The sequence below is a fragment of the Ischnura elegans genome, chromosome 1, assembly GCF_921293095.1.
Source record: "Ischnura elegans chromosome 1, ioIscEleg1.1, whole genome shotgun sequence".
Classification (NCBI taxonomy): Eukaryota; Metazoa; Arthropoda; class Insecta; order Odonata; family Coenagrionidae; genus Ischnura; species Ischnura elegans.
Window position 1 is genome coordinate 24,635,902 of NC_060246.1, and position 19,062 is coordinate 24,654,963.

The 19,062-nt window shown below is 36.9% G+C and overlaps 1 protein-coding gene across 1 annotated transcript; it reads left to right on the plus strand.

Moving 5' to 3' along the window:
• Positions 1–33: 33 nt before the first annotated feature.
• On the plus strand, positions 34–18,756 carry LOC124157354 (ubiquinone biosynthesis protein COQ4 homolog, mitochondrial-like). The gene is made up of 7 exons (XM_046532018.1): positions 34–133; positions 289–519; positions 1,763–1,859; positions 3,806–3,908; positions 5,070–5,199; positions 15,968–16,061; positions 18,559–18,756. The coding sequence occupies exons 1-7, from the start codon at positions 103–105 to the stop codon at positions 18,716–18,718; spliced, it is 846 nt and encodes a 281-aa protein (XP_046387974.1). The 5' UTR covers positions 34–102; the 3' UTR covers positions 18,719–18,756.
• Positions 18,757–19,062: the final 306 nt, after the last annotated feature.

A 19,062-nucleotide genomic window follows, 5' to 3' on the forward strand; every position in this document is an offset into this window, starting at 1 on the left:
TTGGGTGGGGGCAGCAAGGGGGTGAGGGGTGATGTCAACCGCTCCGATCTCGCTGGATTCGCTGGATCTCGCAATTCGGGAGACACCATACGACATTTTGCAATGGCGGTCAGCCTGAAAATATTATGTTTTCGTGAGTACTGACTGATTTCACTGTGGTTGTCATTACGTGACCGTTGGACATCGTAATTTTTAGATTTTTTTATGATCCAAGTTTAATTGTTACTGTATAATCAACATTCTATTTAGAACGCATGTCTTTAAACATACCCGTTTGTTGATTTTTAGGTGGACATGTACTCAATCGGGGCTTTGTATTATTGCCAAAATTACCAGTTGTCACGCGAGGACGAAGTTTTATGACATCTTTGGTGAATCTCAAAGCTAGTGAGAATGCTTCTGATGTTGATGCCATCAGAGACCTTCCAACCAGTCACATACCTACTAATGTTTTTCAAAAGTTTTTACTCACTGCAGGATCGGCTTACATGTGTTTAAAGCATGCATCTACACGACCTGGTGAGTGACACAAGTGTATTTCATGTTTGACCTCTGAGGTCAATGTATGTCAGTATTTAAAAATGGAAATGACGATGTGGTCGGTGTGTTAGGCTTATCCAAGAGTTATTTTATGGATTCATAATTGGTATACAGCTAGTACATTGGAAGTAATTGAGGTACGCTGGAAGGAAAAGATAAAAAAGCTGCTTATTAGTAAGCAGCAAAGCTTTTTCTGGCGGGTTTTCTACGGCCACGTTGACAAACGTCCAGAGTAATGGCAGAATAGAGGCCTAAATTTCAGACCCTCCCCTGATATTGCCATTATTGCATCATATCAGAGAATTCATGAAGATGTATATCTTTGAGGATTATGATTCTATTTTTGGTGCTTCTGCACTTCGAGGAGAAATTTCATTTAAGACGATAATTTGCCAACCATTATCATTTGTAAACGGATGGATTTAAGCCACGGTCATAGGTAAGAAACTTTTTTTTCATACGAATGGTGATGGATGCTATTGATATGCCAAAAAGAAAGCTTCATTATCACAAATTAGTTATCAATGTACATCAGCAAAGAATAAAATTAATAAATGTGATTGTGTGGACCTTGAATGAAGTAGTTTGTTTTAATGGACATAGCATTTGAGTTTTGGTTATATGATTACAATGAAAGTGGGTAGCTACTACTTCTTCCCTCATCTTTAGTGGTGGCATAACGTATAGCATGGTCAGCTACCATACATAGATTGTTCATTTAGCTCTTGTCATTAGCATTTTTTTCTCTCCGTCACAAGAAAAAAAATTGCTTACCATGCTTCGCATCTTCACCAGCAAGTCGCTTGAGATTGTCAAATTTGTTTCAATTTGCAGCAAAATTCGTTGTGAGTTGTTTAGCTGTTGTTAAAACCATCAATGAATTTTGTCAGCAAGCATTTCATTCACGCAGGACAGATGTCGTACCATAGATAATGAAAAGTAAAGAAAACTTTGTAATTCCATATAATTATTTAGTGAATGACCTAGACCGACGTGGCACGTCATCATCTGGTACTAATTTGTAGAAGTCAGTGAATAAATAAATAGTCACTCAATAGCTTACGATACATAAGCTTCGTACCCATATTTTGTGTAGGAAACGGATATGTCTCTTTCCTTGCGTTGAGTGGGTAAATACAATGATATCTATATATTATACCTTGCAGTTATTCATATTTTCCATCGTTTACTTGATCAGTGAATTTAAATAATTTTTTTTCAGATATGATTGCAGTCCTTGGGGAAACTACAGGGCGTGGTGCACTTGAGTCCATCCATGAGAAAATGAAGAATGATGAGGAAGGGTCTCAAATTCTTAGGTAATGCACGATTTTCTACAATTTTACACTTGTCAGAAAAAAAATACAGAAACAATACTCATCTTAATTTAAAAATACTCATCTTAATAAAACAAACTAGACTATCATAGGACAAACTTATTTGCAAATGGGTAAGTACATACTTGCAAAGTGTTTTCAAACAATTTTGTTTATTCCTATGTAGGAATAGCTAGCCCAAATACCATAGCAATTTTTTAAACTTCCTACATTGTAGTTTGTTGAATACATGACACACTCTTCCCCTTAGTTTTTCAAATTGAGGGGCCATAACCTCTAAGCAGGAGTCTACATGGCAGTGTTACTAAAAGTTTCTTTTGATTGGGAAATTTGCCATTAGTGGCGCAGCAAGGGGGGGGGGGATTTGGGGGATTAAACCCACCCCAGAGCTCAGAGAAATTTTTAAGTTTAATCCATTTTACTTATTTGGATCAGTATTACTTGTAGAATAGTGTAAGGATTAATCAAATATCCCTCAGAAAGCCATAAAAATCGCCATTTTGAACCTTTATTGTTAAAATTATTCTGGAGGAGGGCCCCCGCAACTCCTGCTTACCCTGGTGGGTATGCAATACCCCCACACCTGTAAGTATTAGTTGCGTTTAAAATCCTCCCTAGCCGTAATTCTTAGCTGCGCCCCTGTTTGCCTTAATGACTTTTTAAGCATCCAATGAAAAGGCTTCTGAGGAAACTGAAGAGGTTGATTATCTAAATTTCATTGTCATCAAGTATATTTTTATTATGATGGTATCATCAAACCATTTGAAGTTTCCCTGCACTGAACTGAAATGTCTATTTATCACCAACATTTGAGTGGCCTCAGGAGGTAAACCTTTCTCTGCTACTTGCTAGAGAGGTGACATTAGGGGAAATGAATGTGTCAGGCTGACAGGGTTCCCACTCAACCGTGAAAACCTTAAAACTGTGAATAAGCCGTGAATTTCCTCTACCATGAAAAAACCTGGAAAAAGCCGTGAATTTCATCACAAAACCTCAAAAATCTCTCACAATTTATTTTAGAACTTCGATTGACAGATCAAAAGAAAAATTGATGTGTTGATCATGTTTCAAGGTCAGTCACGGGCAGACACTGTCCAAGCATTTATGTATCTCCGCACGTACATTGAAAGTACAATTATTGGTCTGTGTGCCATGACGGCACATTTATCTTGAGCCTGTGATTGGAATACCAGTAAACAAAGTGTTCATTAACCCTGGCAAAAAATCAGACACTTCTTCACTTCCCTACCAACCTGCTCCCTCCATTTTCCCACTCAACATTTAGCCGAACATGAATTTGGATATCGATCGGTGACTTCATGAAAGAGAGCACTTTCATTGCTGCATTTCCATTCACGGCGTCTGTTGCGTTTGATAAATTTTTAGTTAACGGCCGGTGATTGTTACCTCATCAATATTTCTGCCTTTAATGGCAGTCAACAGACCTTGAATTTGACAATATTTAGACCGTGAAAACCTGGAAAAAACTGTGATTTTATAATTTAGTTAGAGTGGGAACCCTAGGCTGAGAAACATTGTCAGTCACAGTGATTACCAATGATGCTGTTGATATGATTACTGACACGAGGTGACCTCCTTTTCATAGGGCTTCCCTTTGTAGTGTAGAGAAGGCTAAATGGTGAAGGAATAGTTAAAAATGGATGCAGGAAAGTTAAGTTTAATGCACCGTAAGATTAAGCTTTGTTTGCAGCAAGGGTTATACATTTTATGTGGAACAGGAATGGGAAGGCTGTGAAGAGTTCATTTCAAAAAAATTCATCATGCTGTACACTTTGTTCACTATGCAATTCAAAAGTATTTTAAATCACTTTGAAGGGTGACAATTATATTCTAATGTTAGACATTATTTGACTTATTATAATGGCAAAGAAGAATTTCTTGCTTGATATTTCATTTTATTATTTTAGGGATCAACCTCGAATCAACTCTAGAACTGTAGATTTGGACCGATTAAGTAAAATGCCCATTGGAAGCCTAGGAAGAGTTTACACCGAATTTCTCAATGTGCACGTAAGTGTATTACGCTGCTATTTTCTGTCTTCTTAAGTGTGAAGATTCTTAGTATATCTAGTTGAAGATCAGACTTTCATTTTGCAGTCAAATACTGAGGAAAGAAAAAGCTTAATGAAGCTATAAAATTTCAGCTGTGAAATGCTAAATTATGATGTTGTGAGGACCATAAGTATACTGGTATGTAATTGGTTATATACTACTGGCTCAATTCAAATATAGATCTGTGTATATAATTTTTCAGGAAATCTCAGAGAGGGATAGAATCATTTGGTGCTATGTAATATTTTTGAATTGGTTAGGAATTCTTTAAGAAATAAAAAAAGACAAAAAATATGAACTGAAAGATACAATGAAGGAAGGGATTCAAGAGAACAAATGAAAAAGGAAGGAAGGGAATAGCATTCAAGTTCTGCGGCCATATGAGGAATAATGGAAGTTGTTGATTGAAATACATCGAAGATTATAAATTTGGAATGCTTAGGCCCAGACAATCCGGATAAATGATATTTTCAGTTAATGGATCAGTTCCCTGGCAACTGCAACGCATACTTTTTTCCGCACATGCATTGGCATCAACAAAAATGATGAATTTTTGAGTAAAGGGTCAAGTAATGAGAAAAATCCCATCGAATTCATAAAATTTAGGCTTAAATACGTGGTTATGAATGATTCAAAACGTTTGAAAAAGTTCTTCATAAATCGTGATGGTCGTCATGTGGAAGTAATTTTGATGAGGCAACCAGTAACTGCAAGGAAAATTGCTCAACTTTTTTACAATCTGAGTAGAACGTCAATATTTTGCCCCTCTATATTTTTCAATGTGCTGCTCATTTCTGCTCTGCTGGTGGCCTCATCAAGTCATGATATTTCATCAAGCCATGCCCCTTCTTATTCAACTTAATTTGTTGCTACCAGTAATCATGATTACCCATATTGTGGGATATTAAAAGTATCATCTCTTGATGTCTCACCGTGTAAGTGAGTTTGGTGTTCTATCTTGCATTTTTTGTAAGGACCCCAATAATTGAATGAAATGGGTCTCATGATGCATAACTATGTAGATATTTATTTTTGCTGTACTTATAGTATTTTCTCACTGTCTCATAAAGATTAATACGTAAGCCCTCATGTATTGTATTGGTACCCCTGATATTACAGAAGATAACGCCCGACTCCCGGCGCCCAGTTCAGTTTGTGGATGACCCAGATTTGGCTTATGTCATGCAGAGATACCGGGAGGTGCATGACCTTGTCCATGCCCTTCTGGGTATGCCAATTAACATGTTGGGTAAGGACTACTAAACACTGTCATATTCTAGGTTGTGGTTTATTTGAACATTTTATTATTTTTAATATCATAAGTTCTGCTTGGGAAAAGTATTTATGTACTATTATTATGAAGGTTATTTATGTGCTATCATTTGCAAAAAGCAAGCGACAAATTGAGGGGCACCACTTTTGTTCAATTTACAGTTGTGCCTGGCAGCCATATGAAAGTAGGCTATAGGGTAAAACAAAATCATTCCAATACGATTCATTCTACTCCGGAATAAAACTCCAGAACTCCAAAATAGCCACTGATTAGAGATCATCTCTTCAAAAGGTCACTTCTATGTAGGTCAGAATTCAAGAAGATATACCTTCAGAAGCTTTAAGGCTATGATTATGTTGTGAAGGGTTAGTACATTAACCCTTTCACTGCTGTGGACGTACCTAGTACGTCCGCACGGCAGACTGCTGTGGACGTACTTTTTCTTCGTCCCTTCCATGCGGTCACCACTTTCGCCGAAGCACTCGGAAAGGTTCCTAATCCGGGACCCGTAATCCTCGACCAGCTCACCCACGCAGGACCATCTCGTTGACCCTAACAGCGGGGGGCCTACCTCCCGAAAATTGACCGCTCTGACTGCAATTTGAATATCAATCAATCAATCCGATCATCAAAAAATGATTGTTTTCACCGCACTCCTGCCAATCAAGCAATCAAGCACATCTTTGAATCGTGTTTCTGTGATGAAAAATAACGATTTTGTTAACTTTGCTGAAATGGCCATTTTGCGGTTGTCCGCAGCCGCGTTTTTAACAAAGTTGAATAAATCATTATTTTTCATCGCAGAAACACGGTTCAAAGACGTACTTGATTGTCTGATTGGCAGGAGTGCGATGAAAACAATCATTTTTTGATGATCGGATTGATTGATTGATATTCAAAATGCAGTCAGAGCGGTCAGTTTTCGGGAGGTAGGCCCCCACTGGTAGGGTCGAGGAGACGGTCCTGCGTGGGTGAGCTTGTCGAGGATAGGGTCGCGGATTAGCGACCCTTCGGAGGGTGTACCACACCCATTCCGGAGGTACCTGCTCCATGGGCCCAAAAAACGAATTTTAACCTTTTCGCCGCATGTGAGGAGAAGGTTTTCGGAGATTGAACATCAGCGAAAGGGTTAAGAGAGGGAAATGAGCGCATAGTAATGGAAAAAAGTTTAATTCATTGTCATTTCAGGTATTCCTATGAAGCCAATAAAGAAAGAAATCCTAATTGAAATATTGGTTTCATCTAATAAGCCATTGTTGGCTTCCTGAGTTTGGATTGGCTGGTGTACCTGGTACCCACACCATTGCATCTGTATGATCCTCAAAAATTTCAAGTTGCAAACTTTGGAGCTGGATTAAAGCAATTAAAAGAGTTAGAAGAAAAAAATGAGGGAGTGCAAACAGAATTACAATAACCAATGCGGGGGGGGGCTCTTTAGGGAAAACTGGACAGATGAGTTCCTTTCAAACATTGGACTATGAAATAACAATTTATGTTAATCACCATGGTCTGGCACGATTATTGTTTCTGTGAGGCAGTCGCTAATAATGGAACCACAGCAGTGGCACATGACTACATAATGTTCTGTGATACATCTTTACATGCATTATGCCTGATAGTCGCCGCTCACCCTCAAGTATTAATTTATTTACCCCTGTATCATTAAACACCTGGTCTAATTTGGGTGGAATGAACTGTAGTATTTACAATTTTAGAGACTTGACAGCCCTAACATACCATGCATTTTATGATATAAATATCTGACAGTGAGTGAACCCATAAAATATAATATTTGTGGAGTTATAGGCAATAATAATCACATAAATAATTCAACAGGACATAACGTAAGGATTTTCAAGAAGAGGTGTAGAGGATTAATATTGGAAAATTAATATCACTGAATTTTAAATATTCACTTTTCTAGTTTCATTTTGGTAATGTATTTCTCATTTGCAATACTTTTGTTTTTCTTTTTATTTTTTGTATAAACTGTTACCACCTGGCAAATAGCCAACTTGTAACTTGTACAATAATAATAATAATAGTAATTCAACATCGTCAATTGGTGTCTATTTGACTGAGTTATGTTTTTGATGATCAAGTTGTCATTTTTAGCTGCAAACTTTTAAAAAACACTCAGTTGAATTCTGGGCCTCAGTGAGCTCATGACACTGACCTCTCTCCCCCCCCAATCAAAAACACGCAGCCTTGTACTCAGACTCTTCTTCTCCTTGAAGCTACACCGACCATAGTGACTGTCGCTATGAACATTGTATACCTGTTTTCAGAGTCTGTACTGAATTTGCTGTCACTGGTAAATGGGTACACTCAATTACTTTCAAGATAACTAGTTATGCACCGCTCTAAAGAATATATGTACCTTACTATACATACTGAGCTTATATTGTGTCAGGGACTTCTTGGGGTTGCTTTATCCATACTTTCACATGCAAAACATAGAGCTAAAATTGGTCCTGTTTGGACTTAAGTTTGTGCAAATCACTCACAGCCTGAAATTTGTACCTCTAGTAAATTGCCCTCCTGACTCTGGCCAGGTAGGTTGCAATGGAGACATAGGGCAGGAAGAAGTGCAAGACCTATCAGCTGATCCTTACTTTGGCCTGTGAGCATCCAATGCACCATGTAAAGTAGAGGAAGCAGCTGATTTCTATATGGCTGAATTCTGCAAGTATTTTCTTCAAAAGCAATGGCCTAAAAATAAAGAAAGACTGAATAAGGGTTGAAAAGGGTTTTCAAATAAGGTAGGGCAAGGAAGTGAATGGGGTTCTTGAATTAAACAGAAGGGAATAAAGTCCATTTTCATCTTCTTTCCTCAGCATCTAGGTTTCCGCTTTGTAAAGCACTCTACTCTAGATCAGACCTTTGGCCCTTTGGCTAGTATTTTTTCTTTATGCTCTTACAGAAGACCGCTTTCGACTACTCTATCCTATTCATAATGCCTCCTTTGCTAACACATCCTTGTCATTTCGGTGTTTGTTTTCCTTCAATGTCTTGTCCAAATAATAAACTAATTTTAATAAGAGATTTAATAATTTACTTAATGCAACAAATTACGAGATGACTTCTTGGGTCATTCCATGTCAGTTCACCCAGGCATGGCACCCACCGACTCGGATTTTAATGAAATTTTTATCACTAGCTACTATCACCTATCTAATGACCCATGTAAAATATTTCCTCTCTCACTCTCATAGTTTGCAAGATATGAGGAGTCAAAGTTTGAGATGTTTGCTCAGAAGTGGCGCTAGTGTGAGTCAAATTCCAGAGTGCAGGGCACATCGTAAAAATTCATAACTCAGAAACCACATAATATATTTGAATGAAATTTTGACCCCTTGTCTATCCAAGTGCACAGCTTCCATAGTAATGTCTTTTATTCCCCTTGCATTGTTATGTTAGCCAAAATGATGTCAACAGTTGTTAATTAACCGATTTTTTTAGCTCAAAAACATTACTTCATATTTTCAGAATTATCACCAAAAGGCAGAGCAGTTAACTCATCCAATTTTTTTTTAAATTGAAGGTTAATATGTGCTCCAATATACTGTGAAATAAAAATGGTGGTGTTTTGACTGCCACTATGAGTATTTCAGGTTTTACTTTTTTTTCTGCCCCCGTGAGAGGGATTTTGGACACGTACTGTAAGACAATAAGTATAAGTGTATCCATACCTTCATGAGGATATATTTGAAATATTAGTCAGTAAATCTAAGACCAAACATGTAGTCTAGTGAATGTGGCTCTTGTTCATGTAATTATTTTTAGAACAGTACTTGGCTTGTGGCAGCTAGGGGAAAAGAGTCCAAATGGCTCAGAAATGTGAAATGATGCTTTTTCCTGGAATTTACCCATTTTTTCAAGTGTTTAGTATAGGGACAAATTGGTATCAACATACATTAGACTCTTACTGTGCATTAAGAGGATAAATGGAAATACTAATTTAAATAATATTATTTAAATAATACACTTCAATGTGTTTAAGGCATCTCCCGAACATCTCTGAAGGCTCTCTCGGGCAACTAAACGCTTTACAATACCACCAATTCCATCACATGGGGATTTTCCATATGGGTGCATAAATTTCACTTTCACATCATGTTCTTCCTCGTGTTTAGAAATCACTAATCTAAAATACCAGTGGTCATCATAAGCACATGCAATGTTCAAGTTTGTTAAGATCTGTGAAAAAGTGATTAAATGAGTCCCGCTGAACTGGAGTTGTACAAAGTTAGCCTCACTTTCACAGAAGAAGTACGGTCTTCCAAACCCTTGGTGATGGAAGAGCTGGCAGAGCAAATGGTATTACTTATAGATATGCAGCAGGTTGTCATCAGTATCCACATTCCTTGATGGCAACTGGAGTATTAAATTTCTATTTCACTGGGAGAGATAATGCTGACATTATGTGCCACATTGTTTTCTCCCCTGCCTCACATATGATTGTATTACATGACAAACTTGAGAAGGTAATACAATCCCACCTATTCAGCCTCACTTTTCAGTGTTATTCCATCTCCCTAAGGAATAAGAGAATTAAGTGCAACCTCTACATTAGGAAGAATAAAATGTTACAATGTATCACAGTGAGGGCATGATAAATCAAAATAGATTCTAGGGTACCACTTTTAGTCTTCTGCCAAATCTTCTTGTGTGAAGATGCTCCATGGGTGTCCAAGTTTATTCTGTGTGTACGGTCCGTGTATTTTTACCTGTACATTAATTGGGTGTGCAATGAGTTAGGCGAAGCTGCTCATTGTGAACTTCAACATTAAAAAAGGTTGGTGTCTCCACTATGCTTCAAAATGAGCAAATTTTTTAACTGTGCAGCATCGAAAAGTAACTGCATCTGATTGCCTCAAAAAAACCTACACACCAGTGGTGCAACTGAACAAAATTGAGATCATGAGTATACTTGAAAAACAGCTGTTATCTCTCAGAAGTGGTGTACCTGGGGAATTCTTATCCAATGTCTGCGAACATCACAGAATATACTATTTGAAAAAGTATGAAACCTACCAAATATATTGTCTTGATCCTTTTAAGAGCCACAAGAAGAAAATATCAAAATCACTGAGAAATGTAAGTCTTGAATTTGCAGAAAAGGCCTGTAAAATCCCAACTCTTCGGAAATTAGTGCCAGGAATGAAAATATTCCAGCCATGTAGGGAGGAAGTACAGAAACACTCCAGGTTTGGAAATGAGCTTTCTGATGTTGAAGAAGTAGATAGTGACAGCAATGATAGTATTATGAATTTTGAAACAACAGTATCCCAAGAAAAATCAACTGAGCTACTTAACAGAACGCTGCAAGATAGAGAGGAGTCACCTTTAAAATTTCATGGCATATCATCTCACAGAAGGTCAACCTATGCTAAAAGGAAAGTAGAGTCAGCATGCAGTAATTTTAAAAGGAAAGTTAAAAGAGTTCTTGATAAAGAATTATCTCCAGAAAAAGATGACCCAAAACTGCCAAAAGAACTACTTCAGAAAGTTCATGATATGGATGTGCTCATTGACTTAATCAAACAAAAAGTTGACACATCAAGTACTCATCAAGGAAAGGTACATCTGTTATCATTGGTACCAACTTCATGGAGCAGGAAGAAAGTAATGGAAGAGTTTCATGTGAGTGAGTACACTGCCCGCCAAGCAAGAGAACTTTTCAGAGACAATGGCTGCACCTGAATTGAGAAAAGGGAAGGCAAATATAAAACATTACAATTAGTTAGGACTTTCTATAAAAGTGATGAGTACTCCAGAATGATGCCTGGAAAGAAAGATTCCATTAGTATCTCCAAAAATGTACATGTTCAGAAGAAATTATTACTTGCTAACTTGAAGGAATTGTATTCCACTTTTAAATTTGACTTTCCCAGAATTAAAATTGGCTTTTCTAAATTCTGCAACCTAGGTCCAAAATGGTTTGTGGTAGCAGGATCTCCTGGAACGCATTCAGTGTGTGTTTGCACAATTCATTAAAATGTCAACTTACTGCTTAATGCCTGTAATATAGAGGAAACAAGCCAGGACCTAATTGGTTATTTAGTGTGCTCTAGAAAAAATAGGGACTGTATACTGCGACATTGCTCTCAGTGTCCTTCACGTGAAAAGTTGAAAAGCTTACTGCTGAAAACGTTTGAAGAATGTGACCCCGGAGATGAAGTTTCATATAGTCAGTGTGTTTCCCGTGACAGATCTCAACTAGTGAACTTCCTTGCGACATTTGATGAGTACCGATTAACTTGTTATTTATTAACTTGTTGATTAAGTTGTTCTCCTTGACTTCAATGAGAACTACTCATATGCTATCAAAGATGAGGCACAAGGGTATCACTGGACAAGTGATAGTTGTACGGTACACCCTGTTGTGATTTATACTCGAGATCACCTGACTAAACAGCTTATTATTTTCAGTTTATGCATCTTGTCAGATGATTTGGAGCATGATGTAGCCTTTGTTTATGAAACCCAAAGAATAATATTTTGCTTTGTGAAGGAAAATTTTACTTTAGTCAAAAAATTGAGTTACTTTAGTGATGGTTGTGCAGGACGGTACAAGAACTGCAAAAAATTTCTCAATCTTTGCAAGCATTACCAGGATTTCTCTTTAATGGCATCATGGACATTCTTTGCTACAAGCCATGTAAAATCCCCATGTGATGGAATTGGTGGTATTGTAAAGCGTTTAGTTGCCCGAGAGAGCCTCCAGAGATGTTCGGGAGATGCCTTAAACACATTGAAGTGTATTATTTAAATAATATTATTTAAATTAGTATTTCCATTTATCCTCTTAATGCACAGTAAGAGTCTAATGTATGTTGATACCAATTTGTCCCTATACTAAACACTTGAAAAAATGGGTAAATTCCAGGAAAAAGCATCATTTCACATTTCTGAGCCATTTGGACTCTTTTCCCCTAGCTGCCACAAGCCAAGTACTGTTCTAAAAATAATTACATGAACAAGAGCCACATTCACTAGACTACATGTTTGGTCTTAGATTTACTGACTAATATTTCAAATATATCCTCATGAAGGTATGGATACACTTATACTTATTGTCTTACAGTACGTGTCCAAAATCCCTCTCACGGGGGCAGAAAAAAAAGTAAAACCTGAAATACTCATAGTGGCAGTCAAAACACCACCATTTTTATTTCACAGTATATTGGAGCACATATTAACCTTCAATTTAAAAAAAAATTGGATGAGTTAACTGCTCTGCCTTTTGGTGATAATTCTGAAAATATGAAGTAATGTTTTTGAGCTAAAAAAATCGGTTAATTAACAACTGTTGACATCATTTTGGCTAACATAACAATGCAAGGGGAATAAAAGACATTACTATGGAAGCTGTGCACTTGGATAGACAAGGGGTCAAAATTTCATTCAAATATATTATGTGGTTTCTGAGTTATGAATTTTTACGATGTGCCCTGCACTCTGGAATTTGACTCACACTAGCGCCACTTCTGAGCAAACATCTCAAACTTTGACTCCTCATATCTTGCAAACTATGAGAGTGAGAGAGGAAATATTTTACATGGGTCATTAGATAGGTGATAGTAGCTAGTGATAAAAATTTCATTAAAATCCGAGTCGGTGGGTGTCATTTTGAAAATTTCTGGGTGATTTGACGTGGAATGACCCTTCGTTATTATGATTGGGAATGTTATTGTCATAAAAATTTAAGTCTTTTTAAGCTCCATGAACCTTAAAGGTAGGGACAAATTGTATTTGCTATGATAAGGGTTTGCAATTTCTTTTATCACAATGAACTTGGTTTGCTCCCATATCATAATGATCCGTGTGTGGTGAGACATTATGTAGCCGACATGAACCATGAAGATTCATACTCAGATACTGATTGGTCAAATTCTGTATTTTCCAGAAATCATCTATGGAGCATAATAGAAGGGGTTACACTACCAAATATTTTGTTTGATTTATAAAGCAATGGGTGTAAGAAAGGCTCTCACCAAATTTTACCATTGAGCGCAGAATAATTTCGCCCCTAGAGCAGTTTGAAGTTTCAACTTGAATTCCGCGCCAAAAACGTATTTCTCGGGCGACGCCATGCTGATGACGTGTGAACCTCATCTGCATTGCTTGCATAAGGAGTGCATTGTCGTATACGTTATTTCGAGTATTAGTAAATACTAGATAAAACGGAGAATTTTAAATGAGTGGGAGGAAACCTCATGTATATTTTTGTGTGCCGAGATGTGAATTTACCTCTCGTTAAACGCCAGAAAAGTATTTTTTGTGGTGCCAAATGAACCAGACCGGGGAAGGCGGTGGTGCTATGCTGCACGGAGACTACATATTCCTTCAGAAATAGGCTGTTATAGAATGTGTGAGGGCCATTTTAATGTAAATCTCTTCTGCTTCTCAAAGAGATTTATTTTCCATTACTCCTTTTGTTGTCTTTGACCACAAATCTCAAAAATTTCGTATGTGCTTAAATATATTCGCACTCAACGGGAAATTTTACTTTTTAATTGCAAATATATCATTCTGCTTCAATTTATGTTGGATATAATGATTATTTCGTGTGCATTTACTGAATATTTGCCCTGGTTTTCACTCTTTGTTTCTATCTTGTGCATTAAAAGCCAACCACTGCAATGGAAAGGGTCTTCGACGCTAACCTGGTGATGTGTCAAATAGTACAAACTAATACATGATAAACTCAAATTTGTACTCCAGGAACACTACAATATTAAATTACTCTCAATAAAAGAGAAATAAGCACATTTGACTCCCGGTGCCGCCATGTCTATAAATAGAAGAACAAATAGTAAATAATAAAAAAGGATAACTTTGCAAATCTTACAACAAAACAGAGAAACCGGAGGCAAATACTTACTGAATGAATACTAGCAAATAGTTTGAACTGCCATTAATAGAAAAAGAATAATTGACAAATAATAAATTCAATTGTGTGACTCCTTTCGCCTGATTTCAAACTATACGTTAATGCTAACGCCAGGATTTTATCCACCATTTTTCTCTTAATTTAAAAAATTTGCATCGGCAATAATAAAAGCATAATATCAAAAACAGCGAAATTACGATTATAAAAAAGCTGTTAATAACTAGGAAAAGAAGCTGGAAAAATTATGAGAGAAAGTCCCGACCCCTCAATCTTCACTACCCGAGCTCAAAGTGTTGCTCACTAGGCCACCGCCACGGCGACCCGTTACTTCTCAAAATTCATATAATGATTACTTTAACCACCAAGGGTAAAAACCGGTGCAAGTATGCTGTAAATGCTCACGAAATAATCATTACACCCTACATAAATAGAAGCGGAATGATAAATTTGCAGTATAAAATAATTTGTCCCTTTGTGTGCATGTATATAATCGCAAGCGGAATACCAGCAGAGTGCAGCAGATAACTTCAAAAGGAGTATAGGATACTAAATTTCCTTGAGAAGCAGAAGTGCTGCCACAAACTTTGTCCTAAAACTTTTGAAAGTGACTGTACCAGTAACTCTGATGAATATAAGTGAACTTACGGATATTTTCATGTAAAATCCCCTTCTCTGAGTTACTCTTACCATTTTTCGTAGCACAAAACTGACTTGAACATTTATCAGGAACATAGGTGGGCCAAAGCGAGACCTCTGCTTTAAAAAATGCTGTTCCAACGAAATTTGAATACTAATCCTAAAAGAAACTGAGAGAACCCTGAATTTCCTCCCTTCAGAGGGCAAGAAAACAGCTAGAGCTGTAGCTCATTTGTTCATTTATTTCACAATTTACATCCGGAAACTAAAAACCAGTAATAAGTAAAGGATTTTATGATGGTAAGTCCACAAATTAAAACATCCACGATAATTGCCGTGATTACTGTCTCTTTCAAAAGTGTTAACATTTCATCTTAAGAAGTTTCATTTCAATGAAATGATTCTTTTTGAGACAAAAAATTGTCCAGAGTCCCTGTTAATAATGTCAATACACTTCTGGTATCTGCCAGAACAAAATTAACATTGTGTTTGGCCATGACGATAAACGTTTGGCCACTATTTCCACGAACGCAGTGTGTTTACGGCTTCTTCAAGCATTACTGTCACGACATTCATGAGATTCACACGTCACGCCGCATCAGCCAATAGAAATACATTTCGTGCCGTGGGCGTGGCCGAAGCTCCTAGCAGACTTTCAAAGCTACTTATTTCGGTCAAAAATCGAATTTGAGCACTAAAATTTTGCGTGTGTGTTTTTCATTCATATCTTTTTGGTTTTAAATAACGAAAACCAATTTTTAATTTTGAGTGTTCCCTCCTATTGGCACCTCTCAATATGTTGTATAACTTTTGCAAATGATGGTGCAGACCTTGGGAAATTTCAACCTATATTATTGTGAACTGTACACAGTCTGTACTGTTTGTACCTCCACAATGCACATTTTCTTATTTTTATCATTTCTTCAAGTGATACTACTATGCTGGTGACTTTCCACATCTTATAACTGAATTAGACACATTATGATATTCCTATATTGCCCCAACTTGGTACTATGATCATTATTTGTGAATTGAAGAAGTTAGTTTTTGAAGTTACAAATCAAATTATGGTACATATTTGTTTATTTTAGTTTTGTATCACAACTCAAACCAAAAACCACATCTGTTTCAAAATTATTTTTCTAGCTTTACAAGGTTTTTGAAAATAATTATGTGGTGAACTCTTTCATATTATATGATGTATTGCAGGTGAAGTGACCGTTAAATGGGTGGAAGGCATTCAAACAGGACTACCTATGTGTGTTGCAGGAGCATTGTTTGGTCCTCTTCAACTTAGTGCCAAGTAAGTTATGAGCCTATGTATGTGATGACTCTTATAACTGATGTTTATGCTGTTGATTTGTTGGTCAGAAACTACATAAAATAATGAACATACAGGTATTGTGAACTGTGTTAACTAATTATGAAATCATCCCTGTGAAGCTACAATAAGTTCCTGTGGAACTAATAAGATGTTACATTAGGATTCATTATTATTATTATTCATTATTTCTAGATTCAGGGTGACCACTGTTATGGATAAAGTGGAAAATAAAGAACCCTCAAAAGCTTTAAAAGTTGATTAGGTAGTGATATTTCTTCATCCCCTTCCAAGTTGGTATATTTTTGATATTTGAACATCCTTCCTGTTGCTCATATCCATTTCATAACCTCAATGTGGCCACTCAGTCACTAAATCATCAAAGTGCTTATCAAATCCCACATCCCCATCAGAATGTTTATAGTTTTATCTAGAGATGTGCGAATAGTATCTGCGAATACTCGAATACTACTAAGTACATATTCGATATTCGAGAACTCGAATAATTATGTTAAAGGTACCATCTCGAATACTTTGAATTTCGCGTAATACACTGTCGTACGCACGTCGTTGGTAGTTGACTTGGAAAAATGTAGAGAACTCTTATCGTTTAGTGCATGCAGTGCCGTTTTAGGCAAGTTGACGAACTACATCAAATTCACAGAATAGGGCGGTAAAAATAGTTTGACGTGGGGAACCGAAAATGATCAGGTGATAAAATCCGAAAATACCCGGTTTCCCCCACCAGGAGAACCTCAGTGCTGTGGGATAGTAACTATGTGGCACAATTCCCAAATTCCGCTACCCCCTCCATCCATCAGCCCTCGGCCTCTCCTCTCATGATGCTTTCCTCCTCTCCGAAATCAAGCAAAGGCCCCAGCTCGCGCAGGGTTCGTATTACGAAGACCATAAATCAAAAGCTGCAAAAGAAAATATCAAGTTACCGGAGAATAATAGAATTGTGTTTCACCCTTCCCTCTTTCTCCCCCACTGACCTTTTCTGCCTATCTGCTTCGAAGTTCCCCATTTAAGGAGGTCTACCGCTGCATGAGTCATCTACTAGCCCAAAAGGTGTCTAAAAATGACTTTCGGCAATTGATATTACACCTTTATTGGATTGAAATATTAGTAATGTGCACGTAATTTACACAAGAAAATAAATGTCAAAATGCAACGGAGACTTACCATTCTGGTGAAACTTGATATCTTCACAGCTGAGCTTCTCGGAAGTTGATGCGGTATTTTTTTCCGAAAACATATATCAAGTTACAATTTATGAGTAGTGCTATAAATCTCTATTGTCTCAGTCACAGACGAAGGGGTATTTTCTCAAGATATTTGGTTTCTCCCTGATAGCGATTCGAATTCGTCTTCTATCTCGTGAGAACTTCCAAAGATGGACTGAAAATAGTTGACGAAAATCCAGTGGCGAAGCGTGTGTATTTTGAAAAACGCCTCGGGATTGTCTGCTAGCACTTGATAGTAGGAATTGGGGGTAAAGCGAGCTACCTGTTGAAAATAAGAAGTTGGAAGAAGCCGAGTATCAGGTGGGCGTGCCGCTGAAATGGCGTTTGGTTGATAAGAATGTATACATTAGATAGAAATCCATTTAGCAGTGTAAATGTCGCGGCCGCATGCAATCATTTTTTTGCATGGTGGTGTGTCCCCTTAGGATATTTGAAAGAGATGATACTTGAATCAACTAGGTATATGCCCAAATTGTTACCATAAAATAAAATATTCCATTAATCAGCTAAATTCCTATTCCTTTAAATTCCTTTAAAGGAAATCACAATTACTCGCCAAAATCCTGAGTTTCCTGTTGCATTGGCAACCTTGTCAAACATTCCCGCATTCATCGTTTTTTTCGTCCATCCCCTTGAAAAACGATAGACCGAGGTTCCACTGGAGACCTTTTTATTTATGCATTCATCAAGGGAAATAGAAGAAGAAATGTACCTTTAATATGCCTTGCGCAACTCTAGTATTGAGGTATTCCAAATTCAAGGTATTCGAATATTCGAGAAATGATTTAATATTCGAATTCGATATTCGAGTTCGAGAAATCTGCTATTAGACCCATCTCTAGTTTTATCCTTGTGTAATGGAAGGAAGGGAGAAGAAGAGAGAGAGACTCCCAAAACTGCAAGAAAATAAGTTACGGAGATTGTGTAATGGTTATCAAAGATCTATTTACATCTATCACTAGTCATGCATGGAAATTGTGCAAATATTGCATAACTAGAGTACATAATAGTATTTATTTCATCGTTTTTACCTGTGTATCTTGGATGTAGTCAATTTTTGTTAAGTCACCAATTCTTGGAAGAGGTCTTTTATTTGTTTTTTTAATCCACTGTGGATCTGTGATTGAGTAAAGTAGAATTTTGTGACGATTGCATGTGAACATATTTTACTCTTAATGTAAGTAAATATGAATCCTTGTGACACTCGATTGATTGAAAGTTTTCATTTACAGGCAGCGGAAAAAGTATGTTAAATACCATTTGCCGTGGGCTGTACGAACAGGATATGAAGCCAAATTTCTGATGACGGTTTATTTTGAAAAGAGGTGGGAACAGCCTGTAGAAGAGATTTTAAATGAATTAAATATAAAACCTCTGGTTGTGCCTAAATAATATTTATTGTTTTTAGTTTTTTGTTAATTTTTTTAATAAAATGTAAATAGTCACAATCTTGTTTTTTATTTCTTCAGTTTGTGGTTGTTTTGCTTAACAGAAGTGGAAGTATGTTAATCATTTGAGTCAGATGTTGCCAACAGTGCCTGGTGATTTAGCTTATATGAAGTAAATAGTCTCCATGCCCTACAGTCTTTCGAATCTCTACAAAGGCAAGCAGCTTCTTATTGCTGTATTAGTATCTTAAGTCATTATTTTTGGTTGTTATCTTTGCCTTTCATCTCATAATATGCTCACTTGAGTCCTTTTATAACCCCCTTGCAATGTAATGCATCTGTGTTATG

What these genes read in the sequence shown, in the direction of transcription:
- LOC124157354 (XM_046532018.1), top strand. Translation starts at nt 103, where the DNA reads ATGGCGGTCAGCCTGAAAATATTATGTTTTC. An exon ending in CCTGAAAATATTATGTTTTC is followed by an intron (nt 134 to 288) that starts GTGAGTACTGAC and finishes GTTGATTTTTAG; the next exon opens with GTGGACATGTACTCAATCGG. An exon ending in GCATGCATCTACACGACCTG is followed by an intron (nt 520 to 1,762) that starts GTGAGTGACACA and finishes ATTTTTTTTCAG; the next exon opens with ATATGATTGCAGTCCTTGGG.